This window comes from Myotis yumanensis, unplaced genomic scaffold, assembly GCF_028538775.1.
Source record: "Myotis yumanensis isolate MYYU_CA2020_CCGP unplaced genomic scaffold, mMyoYum1.0.hap1 SCAF_15, whole genome shotgun sequence".
Lineage (NCBI taxonomy): Eukaryota > Metazoa > Chordata > Mammalia > Chiroptera > Vespertilionidae > Myotis > Myotis yumanensis.
The window spans coordinates 25559778-25580094 of record NW_027223766.1 but is presented as its reverse complement, the minus strand read 5'-3'; the positions used below and the strand labels follow the sequence as shown (position 1 = coordinate 25580094).

At 45.1% G+C, this 20317-nt stretch overlaps 1 protein-coding gene across 2 annotated transcripts; it reads right to left on the bottom strand.

Moving 5' to 3' along the window:
• Positions 1 to 2049: 2049 nt before the first annotated feature.
• SDR16C5 (short chain dehydrogenase/reductase family 16C member 5) lies at positions 2050 to 19307 on the bottom strand. 2 transcript variants are annotated; one of them, XM_070391993.1, is made up of 7 exons: positions 19027 to 19301; positions 13595 to 13941; positions 9659 to 9790; positions 7384 to 7483; positions 5269 to 5413; positions 4325 to 4450; positions 2050 to 2368 (listed from the first exon to the last, which is right to left on the bottom strand). In XM_070391993.1, the coding sequence occupies exons 2-7, from the start codon at positions 13925 to 13927 to the stop codon at positions 2278 to 2280; spliced, it is 927 nt and encodes a 308-aa protein (XP_070248094.1). In that variant the 5' UTR covers positions 13928 to 13941; positions 19027 to 19301; the 3' UTR covers positions 2050 to 2277. The 2 variants fall into 2 exon arrangements, with proteins under 2 accessions (XP_070248094.1, XP_070248095.1); XM_070391994.1 differs by lacking the exon at positions 4325 to 4450 and having other exon boundaries at positions 19027 to 19307.
• Between the last annotated feature and the right edge of the window lie 1010 nt (positions 19308 to 20317).

The window sequence follows — 20317 nt, the reverse complement described above, 5'->3', positions numbered from 1 at the left end:
AGACCCCGTGAAGACACAGTGGGAAGAGGGCCATCTGCAATGAGCTCTCGCCAAAAACTGCATCAGCTAGCACCTTGATGTTGGATGTCCAGCCTCCAGAACGGTGAGAAAATAAATTTCTGTGGTTTAAGTCACCCAGTCTGTGGTCATTTGTAATGGCAGCCAGAGTTGACTAGTATAGCGTCACAATGTAAAAACCAAACAACCAACGAAACAAACAAAAGAAGTACATGGTCACAGATTTTTACCCAGCCAAGATCCTTCTAATACTACTAGTAAGAATCCTCCTTAGTTCTTGAGCAGCAGGGCAACTATACGATGCCATCCTTGGAGGGTAGGGTGCCCAAACCTGGCATACAGCCCTTGTCTTTTAGCCTTCCATTTCTTAAGGCTTATGTGGGCTCTTAATCATGGCATCATTAGGGTTAAATTTCAGATGGAAAATTGTATGAAACACATGCTGAGTACACTTGCTCTCAAGTGGTATTAAATCACCTTGTTATTTATTAGCCTCTAGAATGCTCTAATTTACATGTGGTCTCTCCTCCTAGGGGTACTTCAAGTAAATCTGAATTTGTTTATACGATTTTATGGGTACTATAAAACCACAATTGAATTTCAGGCCTTTGTAGTCATCCAGCCTTGCAAGATGCTCTCCAATTAGAAATAATTGCTGTTAATGCTGTTATGAGTGGTGGATGCCCACTACACCCAGACCTTTGTTCTACTAAATCCCCTAAGAGTCTCTTCTTTATGCTTCAACTAAATAGACAGGCCCCTAGAAGATACGCTTTTGGAATTGTAATAGAGGAGCAATATTGTGCCTCTCTGTTAATTAACCTTGTTAACCAAGGATTTGGAACTTCAGTTGGTTAGTCAGGGGGCCTTTTGATCCTCTCAGTACACATCTCCAGTCGAGTAGGATGTCACTCTTGTGAAATAAGATGCCCTTTCTTCTTTGGCACATACCAAACAGCTTTATTATTCTCTGAGTAATGATGCAATATTCCTCTTTGATGAAATCATGTGTATAAAGTGCTGAGATTCGTGCCAGGCACAATAAATATTAGCTATCATTTTTATGATCACAAAACAAGTTGTTTTTTTTTTAAAAAAAAAAAAACTTTCTGAATGGAAAGGAAATACAGGAGCAGCATTGTCGGAATTCTATGGACAGCTCAAGATAAACCAGTCCACAGTGGACTCCAGACTCCACATCCCTATTGCTCTAAGAGCAACTTACCCCCAAGATATTTAAACTCTTTTCTTTGGACTCTCACAGGGTGACCCAAGGTACCTCTCATCCTTTCCTGTTCCCCACACAAAAGGAAGTCAGAGACAAAGGCTGCTGCTTTTCTTGCAAGGCAGGTGCCCCATCCAGCCTGGGAAGGAGTTCCAGGGTATGGTAATGACCACATTTTGCTTAATCTTCCTTTTATGGTGAAATCTCCAAAGCATGCATGCAGTTGGCCAGTTGATTAAACTGTAATGAAGGCAGCACTGATGAATGCAAATGCATGAAATAGTCCACCCTATGGAAAAACATCTCAACATGAATCCCAACTTGAAATACTAAATGAAACTAACCACATGAATGTGTCTTCTGGATTAATAGGTAGCAGTTTCTCTAATTCAGAAGAATGTCCTTTTCAGAGTGAGACGCACCCATTCTTTGACCTCTTTTAGGAAGAAAAATGTGGTTCCATTCAGAGTTTGATGTAGGATTGATGCCCACCAGGGATTTCAGGGAATGGACAGTCAGGCTCCCTCACAGCGGCCCCCGATGTACCTCCAGCAGGAGGTACACTTGGCACTTACTCTGTGAGCATCTGGGGCATGTAGAAGCAAGCATTTGTGTGGCTGCTTTGGAAAGATGGACGGGAGGCTGGATTTTTCTACACCAGGGAGCACACAGAGGTTCAAAAAGGTTAAGGTGAAGAGCAAGGTGACAGGACATCTAGAATTGTGTCCTCTAGAAAGAGGGCACCCCCTCTAAACACTCACCATGTGAGAGGGTTCTCTCTCTCTCACGTCTACTGCAAGCAGAGATGACAAAAATGAGCTGTTTTTATTAATAATAAATAAAAGCACTCAACAAAAAAGCAGATGGCAACATTATTTTCAAAAGTATTGGCTGAATATTCCAGTCCAGATAGAACAACAAGAATGATACTTTTCGTCTCCAGATATATTCTATCAGACAAAAATCCTTCTCTTCATGGAAATAAGCAGTATGTAATGTTGGGTTTTAGATGACATCAGCCATAGAGTTGGTCTTTAGTTCTTCTTCTTTCCAACGAAGCCATCCATAAAATGGAAGGCCCCCACATATTCACCTATGAGCAGTATCAACTTGGTGGGCAGGATACTAAAGAGAAAACAAGAGGAAACTTTCTCGGTTATCATTCATAAAAGCATCCTTACAGCACAGCTGAACAGCAGTGCCACCGACCTGTCGCAGAAGAATTCACGCATGCACACATTGCTACGCACGCCCCAGTGTCACCCTGGGCTTGTCTACAATGTGGGAGGACACCAGCCCAGGGTTTCTAACCCTCCCTTTGCTTTATTTACATCATTCAACTGACTTCTCACGTCCATTTCCAAAGCTTCCCTACACCATGTAATGATGGGCTGGAAGCAGGGACATCTCGTGGAGTCAGCTGAGCCTGGCTTGAAACCCAACTCTGTCATGTACAATGTCATCGCAGGCAAGTTACTGAGCTCGGGAGCCTCAGTTTCTTCCAGTGTAAAATGAGGTCATTCATCTTTCTTTCTGGGCCTACTGTGAGGATTAGATGCAACAGCTCCTCAGATGGCTGGCAAGTTCCAACTAAGACTGTTCATCTTCTCCACCCCCACGCGCCCCTCCTGACGGCGCACTCTGACCCTGCGGATTCTGACATTCACATTGCAGAGCGAGGAGAGGGGCAGTAAACAGAGCAGGCCCAGGAAACCTGACCCCTGAGCTAAGGGTGGGATAAAGTAAAGAACCTGTGCTCGCTGTCCCTTGGGGGGCACCCCAAGAAACCCAGGAGGTTTCTGCCCTCCCCAGCTTCAGATCTCTAGTAAATGGTACCTTTTCCAGGAGACCTCCCCTGAGTACCATACTGAAAACTAGACCTCAGCCTGCATCCCCGATCCTACCACTCTGGAATTTCCTTTTCTTGCTTCATATTTCTTTGTTGCACTTAGGACCACCCAGCATACCTTCTCTTTTACTTTATTATTTTTTGTTTGTTCCCTGATCCCTACCCACTAGGAAGATAATTTCCACAAGGGCCAGGACTCTTGTCTCTCTTATCCTTTGCTGTAACCCCCAATCCTAGGGTCATCAGCAATGCATGGCACACACTAGGCACCCTCTAATACTTGTGGGATGTTTGAAGGAGTGTGTGCTGTTAACCCCCCTCATTGAACTTCTTCATGCTTTCAAAGCCTTCTCAGGAATTATGCAGACCCCCCTCAATCCGGGATTTATAAAAGTAAATATCAACTCTGTAATTATTTTAAAAATTAGAAAAAGTAAATCCCAAGTTCTTTACAGTTGGCGTTAACTTCTGTTAGGCAAGCGGAGGCACTGTCCTGTGAACACGCACGCTGGCCAGTAAAGTCATTACATTCACTCATTCACAAGCTGTAACAAGCACTGATTTCTACACTGTAAATGAGGAAATTGGACCTGGAGAATGAAGGTCATGTTCAGAGTCAGAGGCTTAGTACACAGCGGGATTATAACTCCAGATTTCAATCTCCTTGCCATAGACCCTTTTGCCCCACCCCACACCTTAGCAGTTGTATCAGTCACCACTCCTGTGCTAGGTGGAGCCTGAGGACATGAAGGTATGGAAGAATGATTTTTGGTTAATTGTATAAAGTAGATACAATTAGCTAAAGAGAAAAGACTTTTGCTTATGCAGGAAGGGCACCTCTTTTTTTTTTTTTTTTTTGGTCAAGCTCTTCCTTGGAGCTGAAAACACACAAGAGTGAGCAGAAACCAACTGGCATCTGATCTCCAGGAACTGACGGCTCAGTGGGGAGGCAGACGATAATGCAAGATCTCACAAATAAGTGTGCCGTGCAGCGGTGAGATGTCTGAGGAGGCCAGGCTCAGCTGCTAGGAGCGTATGCATTGAAGCCGTTGGGGATATTCTGGAAGGCCAGGGAAGGAATGCTTCATCTAAGAGGGGGCACAGTATGTGCAAATGCCCTGCACTGTTTCCAGTACCGGGGACTCTGCGGGTGAGGCTTCTCCTGGAAGGATTTGGGGAAAGTTGTTGATCGGTACATTAGAGAAGTCATAGAAGCTGACTGATATTGTTACCTTTTTAAAAACATCAGTATGTATATAAACTTTGGTATACACAAGTACACTTTTTCTTGCAGGATAGCATCAACTATCTTTCTGACTACATATTCTGGTTCCAGAATCGGTAACAGAGAAGGACAGCTAGGGGGTAAAAAAGAAAAAAACAAAAACAACCAAAATTAACAAATTAATAAAAACAGTTCTTGCACATTAAGCATAAAAAGACTGTAAGACATTATCATTTATTTGCTTCGTTCCCTCCCAGATTTTATCTACTTCTATATTTACTCCCTGATTATCAACATGGTAATAACTGGAATTTGAAATGGAAAATGATGATTCTACTGAATACACTGATGTATAATATGCATATAAGTAAAACCACATTAAAGAAATGATCTATTAGTATAAAGCAAATCTTTGAAAAAACGAATTTCCTGTCATCTCCATGAGATGCAGAATGGGGAGTTTGTGTCCCTTTAAGTGATTTTCAGTCCTTCTGTGGAATCAGGGATGAGGGGAGGAGGGAGTTGGGTGGCAGAAAGGGAATGTGATTGAGTGCTGGAGAGACAGGTGAGCAGATCCAGGCTACAGGGCGGCTTGTGAGTGAGACACAGCTTTGATAAACCATTCACATTAAGCCCAACATCTCAAATATAAGCACATCTGAGTAAAAAATAAATCCTGAGACCATTCATAAATCATGCTGAATCCGAGAGAAATACATTTTTAAACAACTTTAAAAAAACAGTTAGAAAAGCCCAGCTGAGTGGCTCAGTTGGTTGAGTGTTGCCCTGTGCACCGAAAAGTTGCCAGTTTGATTCCTTCTCTAAGTATGTCCTGAGGTGAGGACTTAAAAAAGTAAAAATAAAAATAAAAATAAAAAAACAGATAGAAAAAATAAAAGAGGCAATTATTTTTTAAAATGCAGTTTCTTTGATCTTACAGGTTATACTTACCCAGTAGTACAACCTTCAAACATTCCAGTGTTTATAAAAAATGGGCACACAATAGTGGTTTTGATCCCCTTTATTTTCTGGGCAAATAGTTCGAAAAAAATAGATTCAGCAAATCCATAGCCTGCAAATTTACTTGCACAGTAATCTGAAAAAGACAAACAATGCTGATGTACCTTCTGAAGTTTTAAAAATGGCATTGCATTAAGTCTCCTCATAACACTAGCCAACAGAAAATCAGACGACGATTTCAGAGTTCTTGTTTCGTGTGTTGGTCCGTTCCGACTGGAAGAAGTGCAGAGTGAGTGGGGAGGTACACGGTCACACAAAGTTCAGTTGATAAGACCTAGTGGATGCTGGAGAGCCTCCTACAGTCACACTGCTAGCTTTTACTTCCACGTTATGAATGGTCAGACATGTGCTAGCTGTTATATGGGGCACATGGCATGTGCGTCTAGGCCCAAAGAATTTCAACCCAAATGGGGCAGGAAGGTGCATAAAAGAGGAAATATAGTAAGCGATGCAGTAGGCTAGACAAGAGAGGGCAGCCTGGGTCATGATACTCGGATCAAAGTTTCTTCCAACTCTAATTCTTTCTCCCACTTTCAGAAGAAAAACTAAGGACTCAGTAGCTTGTCCATTTTGAGCTTGCTGTCTTCAGTCACTCTCACTTCAAGTAAACACCTGGATTTTCAATCTGCTGCATGGAAAAGTTTGGAGTAGAAAAGGCGTGTAGATGAGCTCCTCCTTCCCTTTGCCTCACACAGTCAAACAAGGTAAACGTACTTGCTCTGTTCAGAAGCGGCTACCACAACTGGCAAAAACCAGGAAATGAGTGCCAGGCGTGGGGATGTCAGGCCCACTGCTGCTCAAGAAGGCAGGTAAGACCATAGAAGGAGGGAGGGGAGAGGAGTCCTGACCAGCTTTTAGGATCATCTGAGTCATTTGGTACAAATGCAGCTCACTGAGTCCCTCAACCCTGGAGACAAATAACACCCTTGGTGATTCTGATGCTGGGGAGCCAAGACCCCCATGGTGGGATTTACAAAAGGCTTATGCTTGTTTCTAAGGCCAGCTGGGGATGGAAGAATCCTTCTTAAGATAGAGAGATATGGCGTCAGAAAAAAGATTAACAGAAGCTGTAAATATACCTGCATTATTTCAGAGTTTCATCATTTATCAGACATATAAGAGAGAGGTAATGCTAATATGTGATGATTTCTGAGAATGACAGAGTACAGGGAGATGTGCACAGACTGATATTTTGGGTGACTGGTGGTTCTGGGAAACCTCTTCACCTAATTGAGATGAACTGGGCCTGGACTGGTACTGTGAATCTTGGATTAAGTGGCTCAGCTCCAAAGCATCAGGAAGTGCCCCACGGGAAGGTTGGCCAAAGTTATCCGAGTATTGCAGCTAGGGCTTCTGATGCCCGAGTCTCAGGGATCTGCATCAGTACACGGAAAGTTGCTCCTAGGGATGCCCTGGTAGGGAAGGATGAGACTTCTGCTCCTCCTGGAGCTCCCTCCTGAGTTGGGTTGCCTTCACTGAAGATCTTGGCCTCTCTTTTTGCCCCCTCCCCACTGCTAATGACAAGTCAGCTGCAAGGGAGATGGAAGTGGCAACCACTTCCTTTAAGTCTTCTAACCAGTGGAAAAGCAAAGAGGTGAAGTTTAGGTTTCTTGGGGTGGAGAAATTATCTCCAAACTGACAGCAGGGGGAGACTTCAGAAGGCAGAGTGGTCGTCCTTACCAACCTGAAAATAGTACCAGATGAATTTTGGGGATGGTGACTATGCTAATCACTTATGTAAAAACAGTCATCAGTAAGGTGTCTCCTCTCTCTCTCTCTCTCTCTCTCTCTCTTTCTTTCATTTTTAAACCCAGGGGACTACATAAGACCTAATGATTCCAAAGGGCATACTTCAACTTCCGGTAGGTATATCTGATGGGCAGTTTTGATGCATTATGTAGTTCTCAACCACTTCCCTTATTAAATATACTTCTTAATTTTTTATCTTTATTATTGGTGCATCAGGTCAATGCTGATTACTCAGAGCTATTATGTAAGTTAGAGCTAGGGAAAATGTGCAAATGTGAAATATTACACTTTTCTTACCTGCCAGCCCATTTACTCCAAATAATCCAGCTGAACTTGAAATGCAAACCAAGTGTCCATGCGAATTAGCGATCATAGCAGGTAGAAAGGCTTTATAAGTCTAAGATGAGCAAAGTAAAACTTTTAATATTTTATACCACATTTTACTCTTTTTCAGATGTTTATATGATCATTGTGATTAAAAAAATTTTTTTAAGCTCATTAAAATACCTGAAGGCACTGCAATATAAAAACTTAAGTATCTGGAAAGTAACCATCTTAACTTGTTTCACCTATGAAATCAATATTTTCCTCATGGCATACCAATATTATTACAAATAATTTACTCAAACTTACATTTTGCTCATATTTGATTTTTCAAAACATAATATTAAGATAATAATTGAAGCAATACAGGACAATCTTAGTTGTGGCAGCCATAATCCAGAAAGGAAAAGATATCATTATTTAGATTACAATCAAGAATAAGATTATTTAGATTTAGATTGCTCTTTTTTCCCTGGGATCATATATGAATTTCAAATTTTTTTGAACAGTGTTTATAGGACACGCTGCTGTTGGCTTCAGTGTAAAAATATCACTTTGTTTTACGTTTATCTCTACTTCTTTGAACAATAGTTTCTTAATTTTGTTCCATGTCACAAAAGAGAATATCTGTTAAAACGAGGGGACGGATACTATGTTTGAGGACCACAGAGCACCTTCACCTTTGATATGGGATTTGGAGAAAGAAGATAAAGGAAAGAGCAATGAGCTTTGGGAGAAGATGTATTCTGCAACAGAGAAATAATTAACCTATACGAATAACTGCATTTTATTTCATAAATTTATATTTCCTATTTGTTTCCTAATATAAATATATATGAGAAAAAGAATCTCTTGTAAAAGTCAACCAACCTCTGTTTGTCTGCATCATAATGAGTTTCAGAGAGAACCCAACACTTACAGAGAGAAGGAAAATCAAAACAGGCAGCATAATAAAAACTGTGGTGTCTGCTCTGAGGCACTTCTCCCTGGCAACATTCCCCTTGGGAGCCCTGTCACCATGTGCTCTCTGACCCTCTAGCAAGTAAGTGCCCACTCTGTGCAAGTACTTAAAGAACGTACCTGGACTTGCTCAGAAAAAGGGTACAGAGAGGGCGTGAGGGGAGGTCAGGGCCAGCAGGGGAACATCAGTATTTCAGGAACACGTAGAGAAAGTGGAAGAGAAAGAAGAGAAAGAGGAGACCGTGAAAGAGACCAGGAAAGCAGAGAGGTGGGGAAAGAACATGAAAGCCCCGGAGTGGAGATTTTCAGGGACACTGTCTTTGTCTTTCTTCTGACGGGATATTACAACTTCATTCTAATGCAGCAGAGGGCATTTGGGACAAGACAAGTCACTTGCAGTAATTCCTGAAGGAGCATGGTGGCCACTGAGTTCTGAATCTTTCCATCTTTCTCCTGAAAACTAAAGAGAACCCCAAGAGTACCACCATGGCATTTTTGGTGAAACTAGGAGACAGAAAACCTACAGTCTCTCAAAGCTGTGCAAGGAGAGTTGAGTGGAAAGTCCACGAGGAGAGTTGTGAGAATAATGGAGGGGATCTCAGAAATCTCCAGCAAATAATCGCTCTCAGAAGCAGAGCTGGACAAGGGAAGGATGAGCTATGAGTGGGGTGGGAACAAAATGGGCTCATGTGCTGGGAGAGGCAGAACGAGGGACCGTGCCTGGCATGGGGCGGCCTGACATGACTGGTCTCAGCTACAGCCAGGAAAACACAGTGTCTGAAAGTGGGCACATGGCTGTGCCCCTTGATCTCCACAGCACGCAGTCACCAGGGTTAGTGGTAGAAACCTTTCTTTCCCTGGGTGTGTACTGAGTCAGGAGACCGAATGTTTCGGTTTGCTCAGAACAGATCTGGTTAATGTTGCTTATTCAGAATGCGTGCTTCCACTTTTTTCAAAAGAGTTGCAGCTTAGGCACATGATAAGGTCACCCTGGCCAAGTCTAAGTGCTGTCACTTGCTGTGTAGCCTTGAGTAAGTCTTTTAACTTTTGTGATTCCTTATCTCAAGGAGCTGTTTTAAGGCTCATGCCTGAGGTGCCTAGGGCAGTGAATAAATGATAGTAGTACCAGGAGGACAGTGTGTCTTTGTAGGATTCCCTGGCGAGTTCTGGGAGTGTGGGTTGAGTTGGATTGGGAGAAGATGACTGGGTAGACCAGGATAAGCTAAAATTGAGAAGACTGCACTTTATTTAAAGGCTAATCTTTGTCATGAGAAGAAAAAATTATTACCCACAAATGTGCTTTGAAATTCACATCAAAAGCCTTTTCGATAAGCTCATCCGGGCAGTCGAGGAATCTTTTGCCTGTTACGATGCCAGCATTGTTGATTAGGATGGAAATGTCACCAACTTCTTTTTTAACCTGAATTGAGTAACAAGAGCAGCACCATCAACGTAGTAATTTCTTATATGATCTAGGTTTAATTCCCCCCCAACTTAAACCTTGTTAAGAGACTGAGCTTATGCAGTCTGGAAACAAAGCATGTTTTATTTCCTTTGCTGAGTGTACAGTGCATCAGCGATCCAAGTCTGATGCTTTTCTTTTTATTTCTTCTTCTCCTTATGATAATTCCAACAATGCAATGCTGCTTTCCTTCTACATTTAGAGCTATTCTTATATTTGGTGAGTAGTAACTTTGTTCTATGCTCTAAGAAGCATATAATTTTAATCAATGTGATGGGACATATGCCCTTATTGCCATCTATATATATAAAGGCTAATATGCAAAGTGTCCCCTCGGGAGTTCGACCAACTGGCAGTTCGATCACTCGCTATAACATGCACTAACCACCAGGGGGTGGCATGGAATAAAGGAAGGTCCTGGTTGGCGGTTGGCAGCTGGCAGCCGGCAGCTTGGAAGAAAGGCCCCGGCTGGCAGGGCCCTACCTGTGCATGAATTTCATGCACTGGGCCTCTAGTCCTATATAATAAAAGCCTAATATGCTAAGTGTCCGGTCGATATGTCATCTGTTCAATCAATCAAAGCATAATATGCTAATGATATGCTAAGGCTGCTCAACCTTAGCATGCTATGATATGCACTGACCACCAGGGGGCCGACGTTCTGACTGGTAGGTTAGCTTGCTGCTGGGGTCCGGCCAATCAGGACTGAGCGAGACAGTCTGGACATGCCCTGGAGACCTCCTGCTGTCCCTCTCCAGCTGGCCAGCCTCCTATATCCCTCCCTGGCCCCGATCGATCATGAACTGATGGGGTCACTTGGCCTGGCCTGCACCCTCTCGCAATCCAGAGCCCCTTGGGGGATGTTGGAGAGCCAGTTTTGGCCTGATCCCACAGGCCAGGCTGAGGGTCCCCACTGGTTCACAAATTCATGCACCGGACCTCTGGAGTCATATAAATCAAGACCTAGCAGACACAGAGATGGGGTGGCGTAGGGAGTGAATGGAGGAAATATGATATTCAGTATATCCATGCTTTCAACACACATCATGGTTCAGAACCTGTCTATCCTGTTTTCATCAACTGGCTGGCTTTCTTCTCCCTCCCCCAAACTTTTAGGCATAAGATCTGTGAAAGGAGGAACAAGTAGGCCATATTTGCTACGATGACACTGGGCCTACCGTAACTTGAGTGGTCATCCTGGGATGAGAGTAAGTTTGTGTTGTTTTATAAGGGGCTCAGGGGTAACATCTAAGGGAAAACGCAGCAGATCCTAATTTTATACTTAGTTTTCTTTCTTTCCCCTTCCTTCCTTCCTTCCTTCCTTCCTTCCTTCCTTCCTTCCTTCCTTCCTTCCTTCCTTTTTTCTTCTTTTTTTTTTTGGCATTCATTATTCTTCTTTGTTGTAAGAATGTGGCAATAATCTCTTCAGCCCTGGGTGACAACTCCAGGAAGACTTGCACATAAGCTGTGCCCACCTTTTGAATAGCCACACTATGACAACAAGAACCCACAGGTGTTCTAACTCCAGTGTCTAACCCAGTGTCTAACTCCACACTGCTCAGGATGGCTGATTTGACTTTTCCACCACTGTAAGTCATAGTGGGCAATAGGTTAAAGTCAACTTCTACCAATGACCATGTGGTTTAAAAGATGAAGCAATCCTGAAGTTTGACCTTGGACATCTGGAATCAGTAATAAACCTTAAAAAAAAATCACTGATACTACAAATACAAACACACCTCATTTTTACAAATAAGGCTAGACCGAACAGCAAAACGATTACAACTCACTTTATTGAGTGGTCTGCAACTGAACCCTCAATGGCTCTGCAGTATGCCTGTAATGAGGTGGGTTTTTTTTTCTGTTGAACCAATGCAGTCAATTAGAGGTATGCCAAGCAAAATTGATTATGAGTTGGCTTGTCTAAGGCATCACGGTTATTAAATATACAGTTAGGATACTTCCACATGCCACATTAAGGGTAAGTGACAACTACGTAGCTCCAGGCTGGTCTTGTGTTTACTGTTCCAAATGACCTCTCACCCAGGATGCCAGGTATGAAGGTTGGACTTTCAGTGCCAACTATGCTCTAGGGACACAAGCTTTCAAGGTGATTGGGGTCTCAGAGGAGATAAAACACTGTCAAACTGCTCTGACAATTTTCACCTGGATCACTCCTCTATGGCATACTTTGTAAAATTTCTCTGGTAGCTTCCCTCTATCCAGAATAAGAAGTGGAAGTGCTTGGTTTATAAGGTGGAAAGTAGTTTGCTTCTCCTGAATGCAAAAGAGCATATACTTAATTGTCTACAAGACCCAGAAGTAAGAAAAGTTGAATAATAGGCTAGTAAATGCACCATGTTTGACCATTTCTGAAGCTGAGCATTTTGGGCAGAACTAAATTATGGATATGGAGCAGAGGGAACTAATTATTTATGAGCACCTCATATTAGCTTGTTCCACATCTGAAGATGTTGTGTTTGAACACAAGCCAGTTATTGCTTAAGACTTGACAGGGAAGTTATTTGTAATCAGTGTAAGTCAACCTGCCAGGTGACTCGTGCTTCAAGGACAAAGGGCTGAATTTGTGAGGTCAGCTCTGAAAAAGACACAACTGCTCTTTGCAGGGTAGTCCCAGCATGAGCCCTGCTAGCTTGTCAAGTTTGGGTCTCCAGACTGTTCTGGGCAGCCTGTGATTGGAGATGGTAGAACAGATGAATAAAATGTAAAGACAAACTCAAACGCAAGTCACAAACTCACTCAATGGCCAGTGACCTGCAAACCTTTCTACTAGTTTTGAGCAGAGAAGCTGTGCAAAAACTTTCCAATGTAGTTGCTGTGCAAGAGCTTTCCAATGTGGTTGCTTGCTTGTCACAAGCTGGTCTAGCTCCTCCCTTCTCACTAAATGAGGGAACCCTGGGAGTCACAAAAGAAGTGGCCCTGGAGAGTGATGTGTAGAATACTCGTGCCAACATGAAGACAGATTAATCCTTAATAAGGAAAGGAGACAGGCAGCAAACAAGTAAGTTCCTCTACGAACTAAGAAAACCCTACCATTGGCATATTGGAGCTTTGGTTTCCTGAAAGCGTCCTAAATATGTGCATCTCTGTCATCACTAAAGGAACAACTGAGGTTAACAGTCTTTGGGATGAATAAAATATTCTGATTTTTTCATGACAACTTCGGAGAAATACACATGCAAATCAAAGGCATTGTGGTGGAGTGGAAATAGCTGGATTTAAAATTAGACTAACTATGGGTTTACACCTGGCTTAGTCATGCAGTAGCTCTGGAACCCTGAGCGGGTTAATATATCTGTGCCTCAGTTTCTTCATCCTCAAAGATGGTGCTATCACCTATCTTATATTATGATAAGGGCCAGCACAGTCAGTATAGAGTGGTGGTCAGAGTACCTACTCAGGAGTCAACAGGTCATGTCCCAGCTGTCGCTTTGCTACTTACTATCTTTTTCTTAGGTAAGCTATTTACCTCTCCTAAGTCTTGGTTTTCTCATTTGTGAAATGGAGGTACTAATAGGCCTTACTTTATAGGATTATAATATACAATACATACAGGGTGCTTAACATGGTGTATTGCAAAAATTCTAATTCCCACTCCCCCCAAATTTTTAAATTAAAGGAATGCTGGAGATAGGCAAATTGGCACCGAGAAAAGCAAACAGAGAAAGAAACTGATGTATTTCCAAGTATTTACATAGAGTTCTTACTACCCATAGCAAAGAGTAAGCACCCAAAATTTACCTGATCGGCCACTCGATACACCTCTTCCTTTCTACCGCAGTCACAGGTATAGGCGTAGGCTCTTGCGGCTCCGGCGTCCCGAGCCATGTTGCACGTCTCCTCATTCCCCTCCTTGTTGATATCCCAGAGAACAAGCACAGCCCCAAGGCGGGCAAATTTAAGGGCTAAGAGCCTTCCGAGTCCACTCCCAGCACCTGTTATGAGTACGATTTCACCAGCAACGTTCTTCCGTGGCTTTGGGATTAAGGTAAAAATCATAGTCTCCAGAAGACTAAATACTGATTTTCCTAAGAAAACGAATACTTTCTTTGCTGACTTCACGTTGGGAGCCATATTCTGACTGACACCTATGAAGACAGACAGACAGACTCATATAAAGACCTAGGCGTCTACTCCCTCTGTGTTTGCTTGCTACATGGAGCTCATACTTCCTGAAATAGTGAAAGAAATTGAGAAGCGTGATTTAAACATCTCTCCTGGTAGCAGACTCTGAACTTAGAAAAAGGAGGGGGCCCACCGGGACTGGATCTTGGCTCAGCACACATCTGCATGCCCACTCAGCTTTGTTCATGAACAAATGTTCATTCACCAGGAACTGTAACTACACCCAAATTTAACCCAAAGAAGATGTTCATTATTTCTCAGAGTGAACCTTTTCTCCTAATAATCATGAGTCCTGTGGGCTGATTTATGTTCAAAGTCGTGACCATATCAAGCTTATGACATAACTGCTACATCTTTGCTTTTATTGCTGTCTCCTTTTAGATTCATGTTTTCTCATTTGCATTGTTGTTCTTAAATTATGTGTCACTATTTAAAATATGAGATTCAAGAGAAAAATGTAAAACCCTATTTGCATAATGTATTTTAAGAAGACTAATTAGACCTTCTTAACCAGTGGTTCTCAACCTTCTGGCCCTTGAAATACAGTTCCTCATGTTGTGACCCAACCACAAAATTATTTTCGTTGCTACTTCATAACTGTAATGTTGCTACTGTTATGAATCGTAATGTAAATATCTGATATACAGGATGGTCTTAGGCGACCCCTGTGAAAGGGTCTTTCAACCGCCAAAGGGGTTGCTACTCACAGGTTGAGAACCGCTGTTCTAAACCTTTTCTGATGAATTCACCATCAGCTCTGGGCCCCTGCGCCCTATCATTTACCACTCAGACCTAATGGTTGTAGGACATCAGTGAGAGACAGGTCTGGATTCCAGTCCTGTCCTACCCCTGCCTGGCTGTGAAACCTGGGGCAGACTCCATAGCCTCTCTGGTCGAGGTCTCCTCATCTCTACTTACTGGTCTGTGGCATAGAGTAGTTTTGCAATGAAAAAAAAATGTATGTCACGTGCTTGACCCATGCTGGCTCACAGTGCTTTACAAATGTTATGTTTTTCAGATTCATGGTGCTGCTCACCAACAAGGTGAAAGAATAACAAATCTCCTCCCGACAAGCGCATACTGGGCTCCACACTTACATCCTGTTATCAGTTACTCGTTCGCACTTCAGTGGAATGAGTTTATAATATGCTTTAATAACAACCCACTGAAAAAAAGACAAAGGTCTGATTTCCTCCAGGATGAGAAGATGTGTTTAGCAGGGGGCATGCTGTGGTGGGGGTGGGAGGTTGCCCTGAGTGGGGAGCTGTAGAGAATAGACAGAGGAGGGCAGACAATGTCCATTAAAGAATAGCAGGTTTGCCGAAACCGGTTTGGCTCAGTGGATAGAGCGTCGGCTTGCGGACTGAAAGGTCCCGGGTTCGATTCCGGTCAAGGGCATGTACCTGGGTTGCAGGCACATCCCCAGTAGGAGATGTGCAGGAGGCAGCTGATCGATGTTTCTCTCTCATCGATGTTTCTAACTCTCTATCTCTCTCCCTTCCTCTCTGTAAAAAATCAATAAAATATATTAAAAAAAAAAAGAATAGCAGGTTCTCACTTTGCAGTTTGGTTGAGGATAAACTAATTACTATTAATGACTATGAGTGGATAGAGTCATTTATAGGAGGGCTTGGAGCGTGGTTGAACCCTTCAGAAATTATTGTGACCAAAACTGTAGTTTCTTGTGACTGAGGATCAGAAATAACGTGTATGTGGTTTATCCAAGGTCCCTGTGCTAGCTAATGCAGGGCCAGATGTTCATTTATTATGTTTGTTGAGCATTGATGCTGGGCACTGGGGCTGAGGGAATGGGCAGCCTCCCGTGTTCTCTGGCCTGGTGAGCTAAGGATCTAGTTGAAGAGATAGACATTAAATGAATAAATAGAGGGTGTCCCAAAATTCACGTAAGATTTGCAATTGAATTGAATTGCAAATCTTGCGTGGATTTTGGGACACCCTATACATCAGTGATGGCGAACCTTTTGAACTCGGCGTGTCAGCATTTTGAAAAACCCTAACTCTGGTGCCATGTCACAATAGAAATTTTTTGATATTTGCAACCATAGTAAAACAAAGATTTATATTTTTGATATTTATTTTATATATTTAAATGCCATTTAACAAAGAAAAATCAACCAAAAAAATGAGTTCGCGTGTCACCTGACACGCGTGTCATAGGTTTGCCATCACTGCTATACATCATCACAATCCATCTATCTCTCTCTATAAAAGCCTAAGCGACCAGATGACCATTTGACCAGTCACTATGATGCGCACTGACTACCAGGGGGCAGAAGCTCAATGCAGTGAGAGCACCGCTCAGCTGACTGATAGGTGCCAGATGCTGGGCTCACAGCTGGCTCCTCCTGGGCCGCCTACTGCTTGGTGTACTCTTATATCCCTCAGGGGATGTTGAGCTGCCAGTTTCGGCCCTATCCCTGGGGATCGGGGGAAACCAGCAGTCCAAACCGGCTGTCCAACATCCCCCGAGGGGTCCCGAATTGCTAGAGGGCACAGGCCAGGCTGAGGGACCCCACCGGTGTATGAATTTGTGCACTGGGCCTCTGGTAGATTTATAAAGAAAAGTGCAGGGAGCTATAGAGAATAGAAATTAAATTGTGGTCAAGGTCGGAAGCAACAGGAGGGATTTGCCAGGAATGGACATTTGAGTAGATATCCATATGATGAATGGTGAGAGGTAGACAGATCTGGGAGAGCTCACCCAGTAGAGGGACAGAAGAGTTTAAGCCTTAAGGTAGGTTTTACCTGTGTGACCAGGGAATAAGAATGCTGGCAGTGAGGGGCATGGGTATTCTGGTTAAACAAAGAGTGGTTTCTTCTGTGGCACTCCGGGTTTCACCATCCTTGGAATGAAATGGCCTTCACACTCTCTGGCATCTTTGTTCAAATTTATTTTCACAGAATAGCTTGGATAATTGCTTGGGCATCCCAGGCCCTGCAGGACTTGGAAAGAAGGTACCCTGATGGGTGAACAGCGGTATTCAGACTCTTATATTAAACTAGAGGCCCAGTACACAAAATATGTGCACTCAGGGGGTTCCCTCAGCCAGGCCTGCAACCTCTCGCAGTCCGGGAGTCCCTGAGGACAGTCGGACATCCGTAGCGCTGCTGCATAGGCAGGAGAGGCTCCCACCACCACTGCTGTGCTTGCCAGCCATGAGCCCAGCTTCTGGTGCACTAACCACCAGGAAGCAGATCCTGCATTGAGCATCTGCCCCCTGGTGGTCAGTGCACGTCATAGCGACCAGTTGTTCCACTGATCTGCATAATAGCCTTTAATTATATAGGACTAGAGGCTCGGTGCATGAAATTTGTGCATGGGGCAGGGAGGGTCCCCTCAGCCCAGCCTGCACCCTCTCCAATCCAGGACCCCTCGGGGCATGTCTGACTGCTGGTTTTGGACACCCCTCTCACAATCCTGGACTGCTGGCTCCTAACTGCTCACCTGCCTGCCTGTCTGATCACCCCTAACTCACCCCCCGCCTGCAGGCCTGGTTGACCCCAACTGCCACCCCTGCCAGCCTGGTCGCCCCATGCAGCCTGCTGTTCGGTCGTTTGATCGACCCTCACTGCCCCGACTGGCGCCCGGGTTGCCCCACGCATCCTGCTGCTCGGTCATTTGGTCACCCCTCACTAACCCCCCTCCCAGCCTGGTTGCCCCCCACAGCCTGTTCGGTCATCCGTTCAGTTGCGATAGACGCTTAGGCTTCTATATAGATAGATAGTCATGGGGTGTGTACCTGCAAACCTGCAAGGATGAGGGTCAGACTTTCTACAGTAATGTGACACCCCAGGCACCCTCCCCAGGCAGCAGCCTAGGCACTGCCAACACTCCTTCCACAAGAAAGCCAATACCAGGCCATCCATGCCCCTTTTAGGCACACCACTATGTAATTCCTAAGAAAAGCTATAAAAATTAAATAAGTTAATGCAGGTAAACTATTAAGGAGTGTAATATAGTTATGCGGTCAATACCACCACATATGAAACCTTCTGGGGGAAAAAGGAGGTCCTCATTGCCCTCTCAGGGTGCATAGGTTGGGGGTGGGATAGGACAAGAGGAGCGGGGCTAGATTTCAGGGCCTGCCAGGTTACAGGCCTTGGTAGAACAGTGATAGGCACATAACGGCAGCAAAATAAATATCAGTGAGAGCTATAACTGGTGTTACTTCTAGCATGTAAATTAGTGATCCTTGGATATACCAATTAAAAAATGGCTATAGTAAGTATGCTTACAAACAAAAGTAAAGCACTAAACTATAAAGTTCCATTTTAGTGTAAAGACTCTTCCTTACTTAGGAAATGACAGCATATTAAATGTAATCAGGCTGGCCCTGGCCGGTGTGGCTCAGTTGGTTGGGCATGGTCCTGTGCACTGAAAGAAAGGTTGCCAGTTCCATTTGGGTTGAGGCACATGCCCAGTTTGCAGGCTCGATCCCCGGTAGGGGGCGTGCAGAAGGCGGTAGGTGGCGAGCTCGCGCGCTCTCTCTCTCTCTCTCTCTCTCTCTCTCAAAATCGATTAAAATATTTAAAACGAAAATTTAAATTTGATCAGACTGAAGACTTCTTTGGTGTCTCCATCCCATGTCCTAGCCTTCTAGTCCAAGCTGAACTAAGCTGGTGCAATGGAAACAGGTGATTTATGCTTCACAGGCCAGGGGGCAGCAGCAAGGGGGTCCCGGTAAGGGGGCGGGTGAGGGGCCACGGGGGCGTTGGGGCGCTGGGGAGGGAGAGGAGGATGCATGCAGCAGCAGAGAGCTGGGCACCCAGGCTGAATGGACCGAAGAGGGGACCAGGGAGAGAGTCACCCTGCCCTCTGGTTGGGGAAGGAGGCAAGCAGCTCACCCCCGCGGGGCTGGGTGCCGCCTGGCCTCCGATGCGGGGCGCTCTTTCAGACTCGCCCCGCGCTTCTTCCTCGCCCCCGCCCGCCCCGCCCCCCAGCACTGACGCCCCAGGCTGGCGAGCCTCGGGCGCCACTCCCCCTGGAGGTCGTGCCCAGTCCCTGGACCCGGACTTCGCCAACTCACCGGGGACACGCTGCGCGCGGAGAAGCCTCTTCGTCCTCGGGCACCGCGGCACTGGCTGGCAGCCCCACGAGGCTCCGGGATTTATCCCGGCACCTGCTGGAGACCAGGCCGGAGGGCGGGTCGGCCGCGCCCCCGCAAGGGGTGGGGCGGGCGTGGGCCCCGCTCCTTTCTTTTCTCCCCCGGCAGCCCGAGAGAGAAGCTGGAAATTAGGTCGAGAAGACCAGATGCGCGCGCCGGGCGCCAGGATTTCAAACACAAAACGCACCCGCGGATGTTCAAGATTCCCAGAGTTGGAAGGGCCCCACGTGTTTCCAAGCACAGCCCAGAAGCCGGGAACCCTTGAGTTAGAGAACAAAGAAGAGGCGGGTGCGGGAGGCCGTGCGGGGGAGGGAGCTAGTCCTGCCGGTGCAGCCGGCCGCGCTGGCCTCGGAGGCTGAGCCCGCCCGCCCCGTCTGACGCTTCCATCTGGGATCAAGGTTATCAGCTTCCCAGGTCCCGTCGTGGTGAGTAGTGTGGGCGTGGGAGAGCCTCCGGCGGCGGGTGCAGTGAGGGCGGGAGTGGGTGGGGCGCTAGCAGAAGACTGAGTGGAGGGCGAGGGGAAAGTTAGTTCATCAAGGTGAGGGTGAGAAAAAAGAGAACAAGTCAACAGTGCACTCTGATCCAATTGGTATTGGCTAGTATTCATCTTCTCTGTGTACAAGGATCCAGAAACAGCAGTGTCACATCTGCCAAGAAAAAAAGATAAAAATCACTTAACGTTAGCTAATCATCTAATATAAGCAGAGCTCCCCATTGCACGCTTGTAAGCTCGTAATAGAGGGTGGAGTTTGCTGGGTGGCATCAGGAGCAGAAATATTTAATGATGGGGTATTGAAGGAAAAACGGGTTGTCAGGACAAGATTGCGGTTGGAATTCACCCAGGGTTGGGGAGGATGCATAGAAGTGACAAGTGGTGAAGGCTCAGAGGAGAGCAGTGTTAGGCAGCCTGTATCTGGGACAGACCTGGGTGTGTGAGGACTGCACATAGCTGTGAGAAGAAACAGGTGAGTGGTCTAAGCCTGGAAAGGGAGGTGCGGGGGAGAGCCTGGAATGTCATTTCAGTATTTAGGAAGTGACTTGTATTCTGTAGGCTGTGGCGAGCCGTGGTCCGATTGGAAAGTGAATGGGGCAGGTGTGTGCGCGCTGATTTCAGTGTGGGCATGCCTCTGGGAACTTCAGAGTTTTTTTTTGGGGGGGGGGGGGGGAGAAGGGGTAGACATATTCATGAACTGCACATGTCTGGATGATAGAC

Excerpts from the sequence above, each read along its gene's own strand:
- SDR16C5 (XM_070391993.1), bottom strand. The coding sequence starts at position 13,927 with ATGGCTCCCAACGTGAAGTCAGCAAAGAAAGTATTCGTTTTCTTAGGA. Across the intron at positions 9,791-13,594 it reads TGTATCGAGTGGCCGATCAG|GTTAAAAAAGAAGTTGGTGA; the intron begins GTAAATTTTGGG and ends TACTCAATTCAG. Across the intron at positions 4,451-5,268 it reads TTTGAAGGTTGTACTACTGG|CTGTCCTTCTCTGTTACCGA; the intron begins GTAAGTATAACC and ends TTTACCCCCTAG.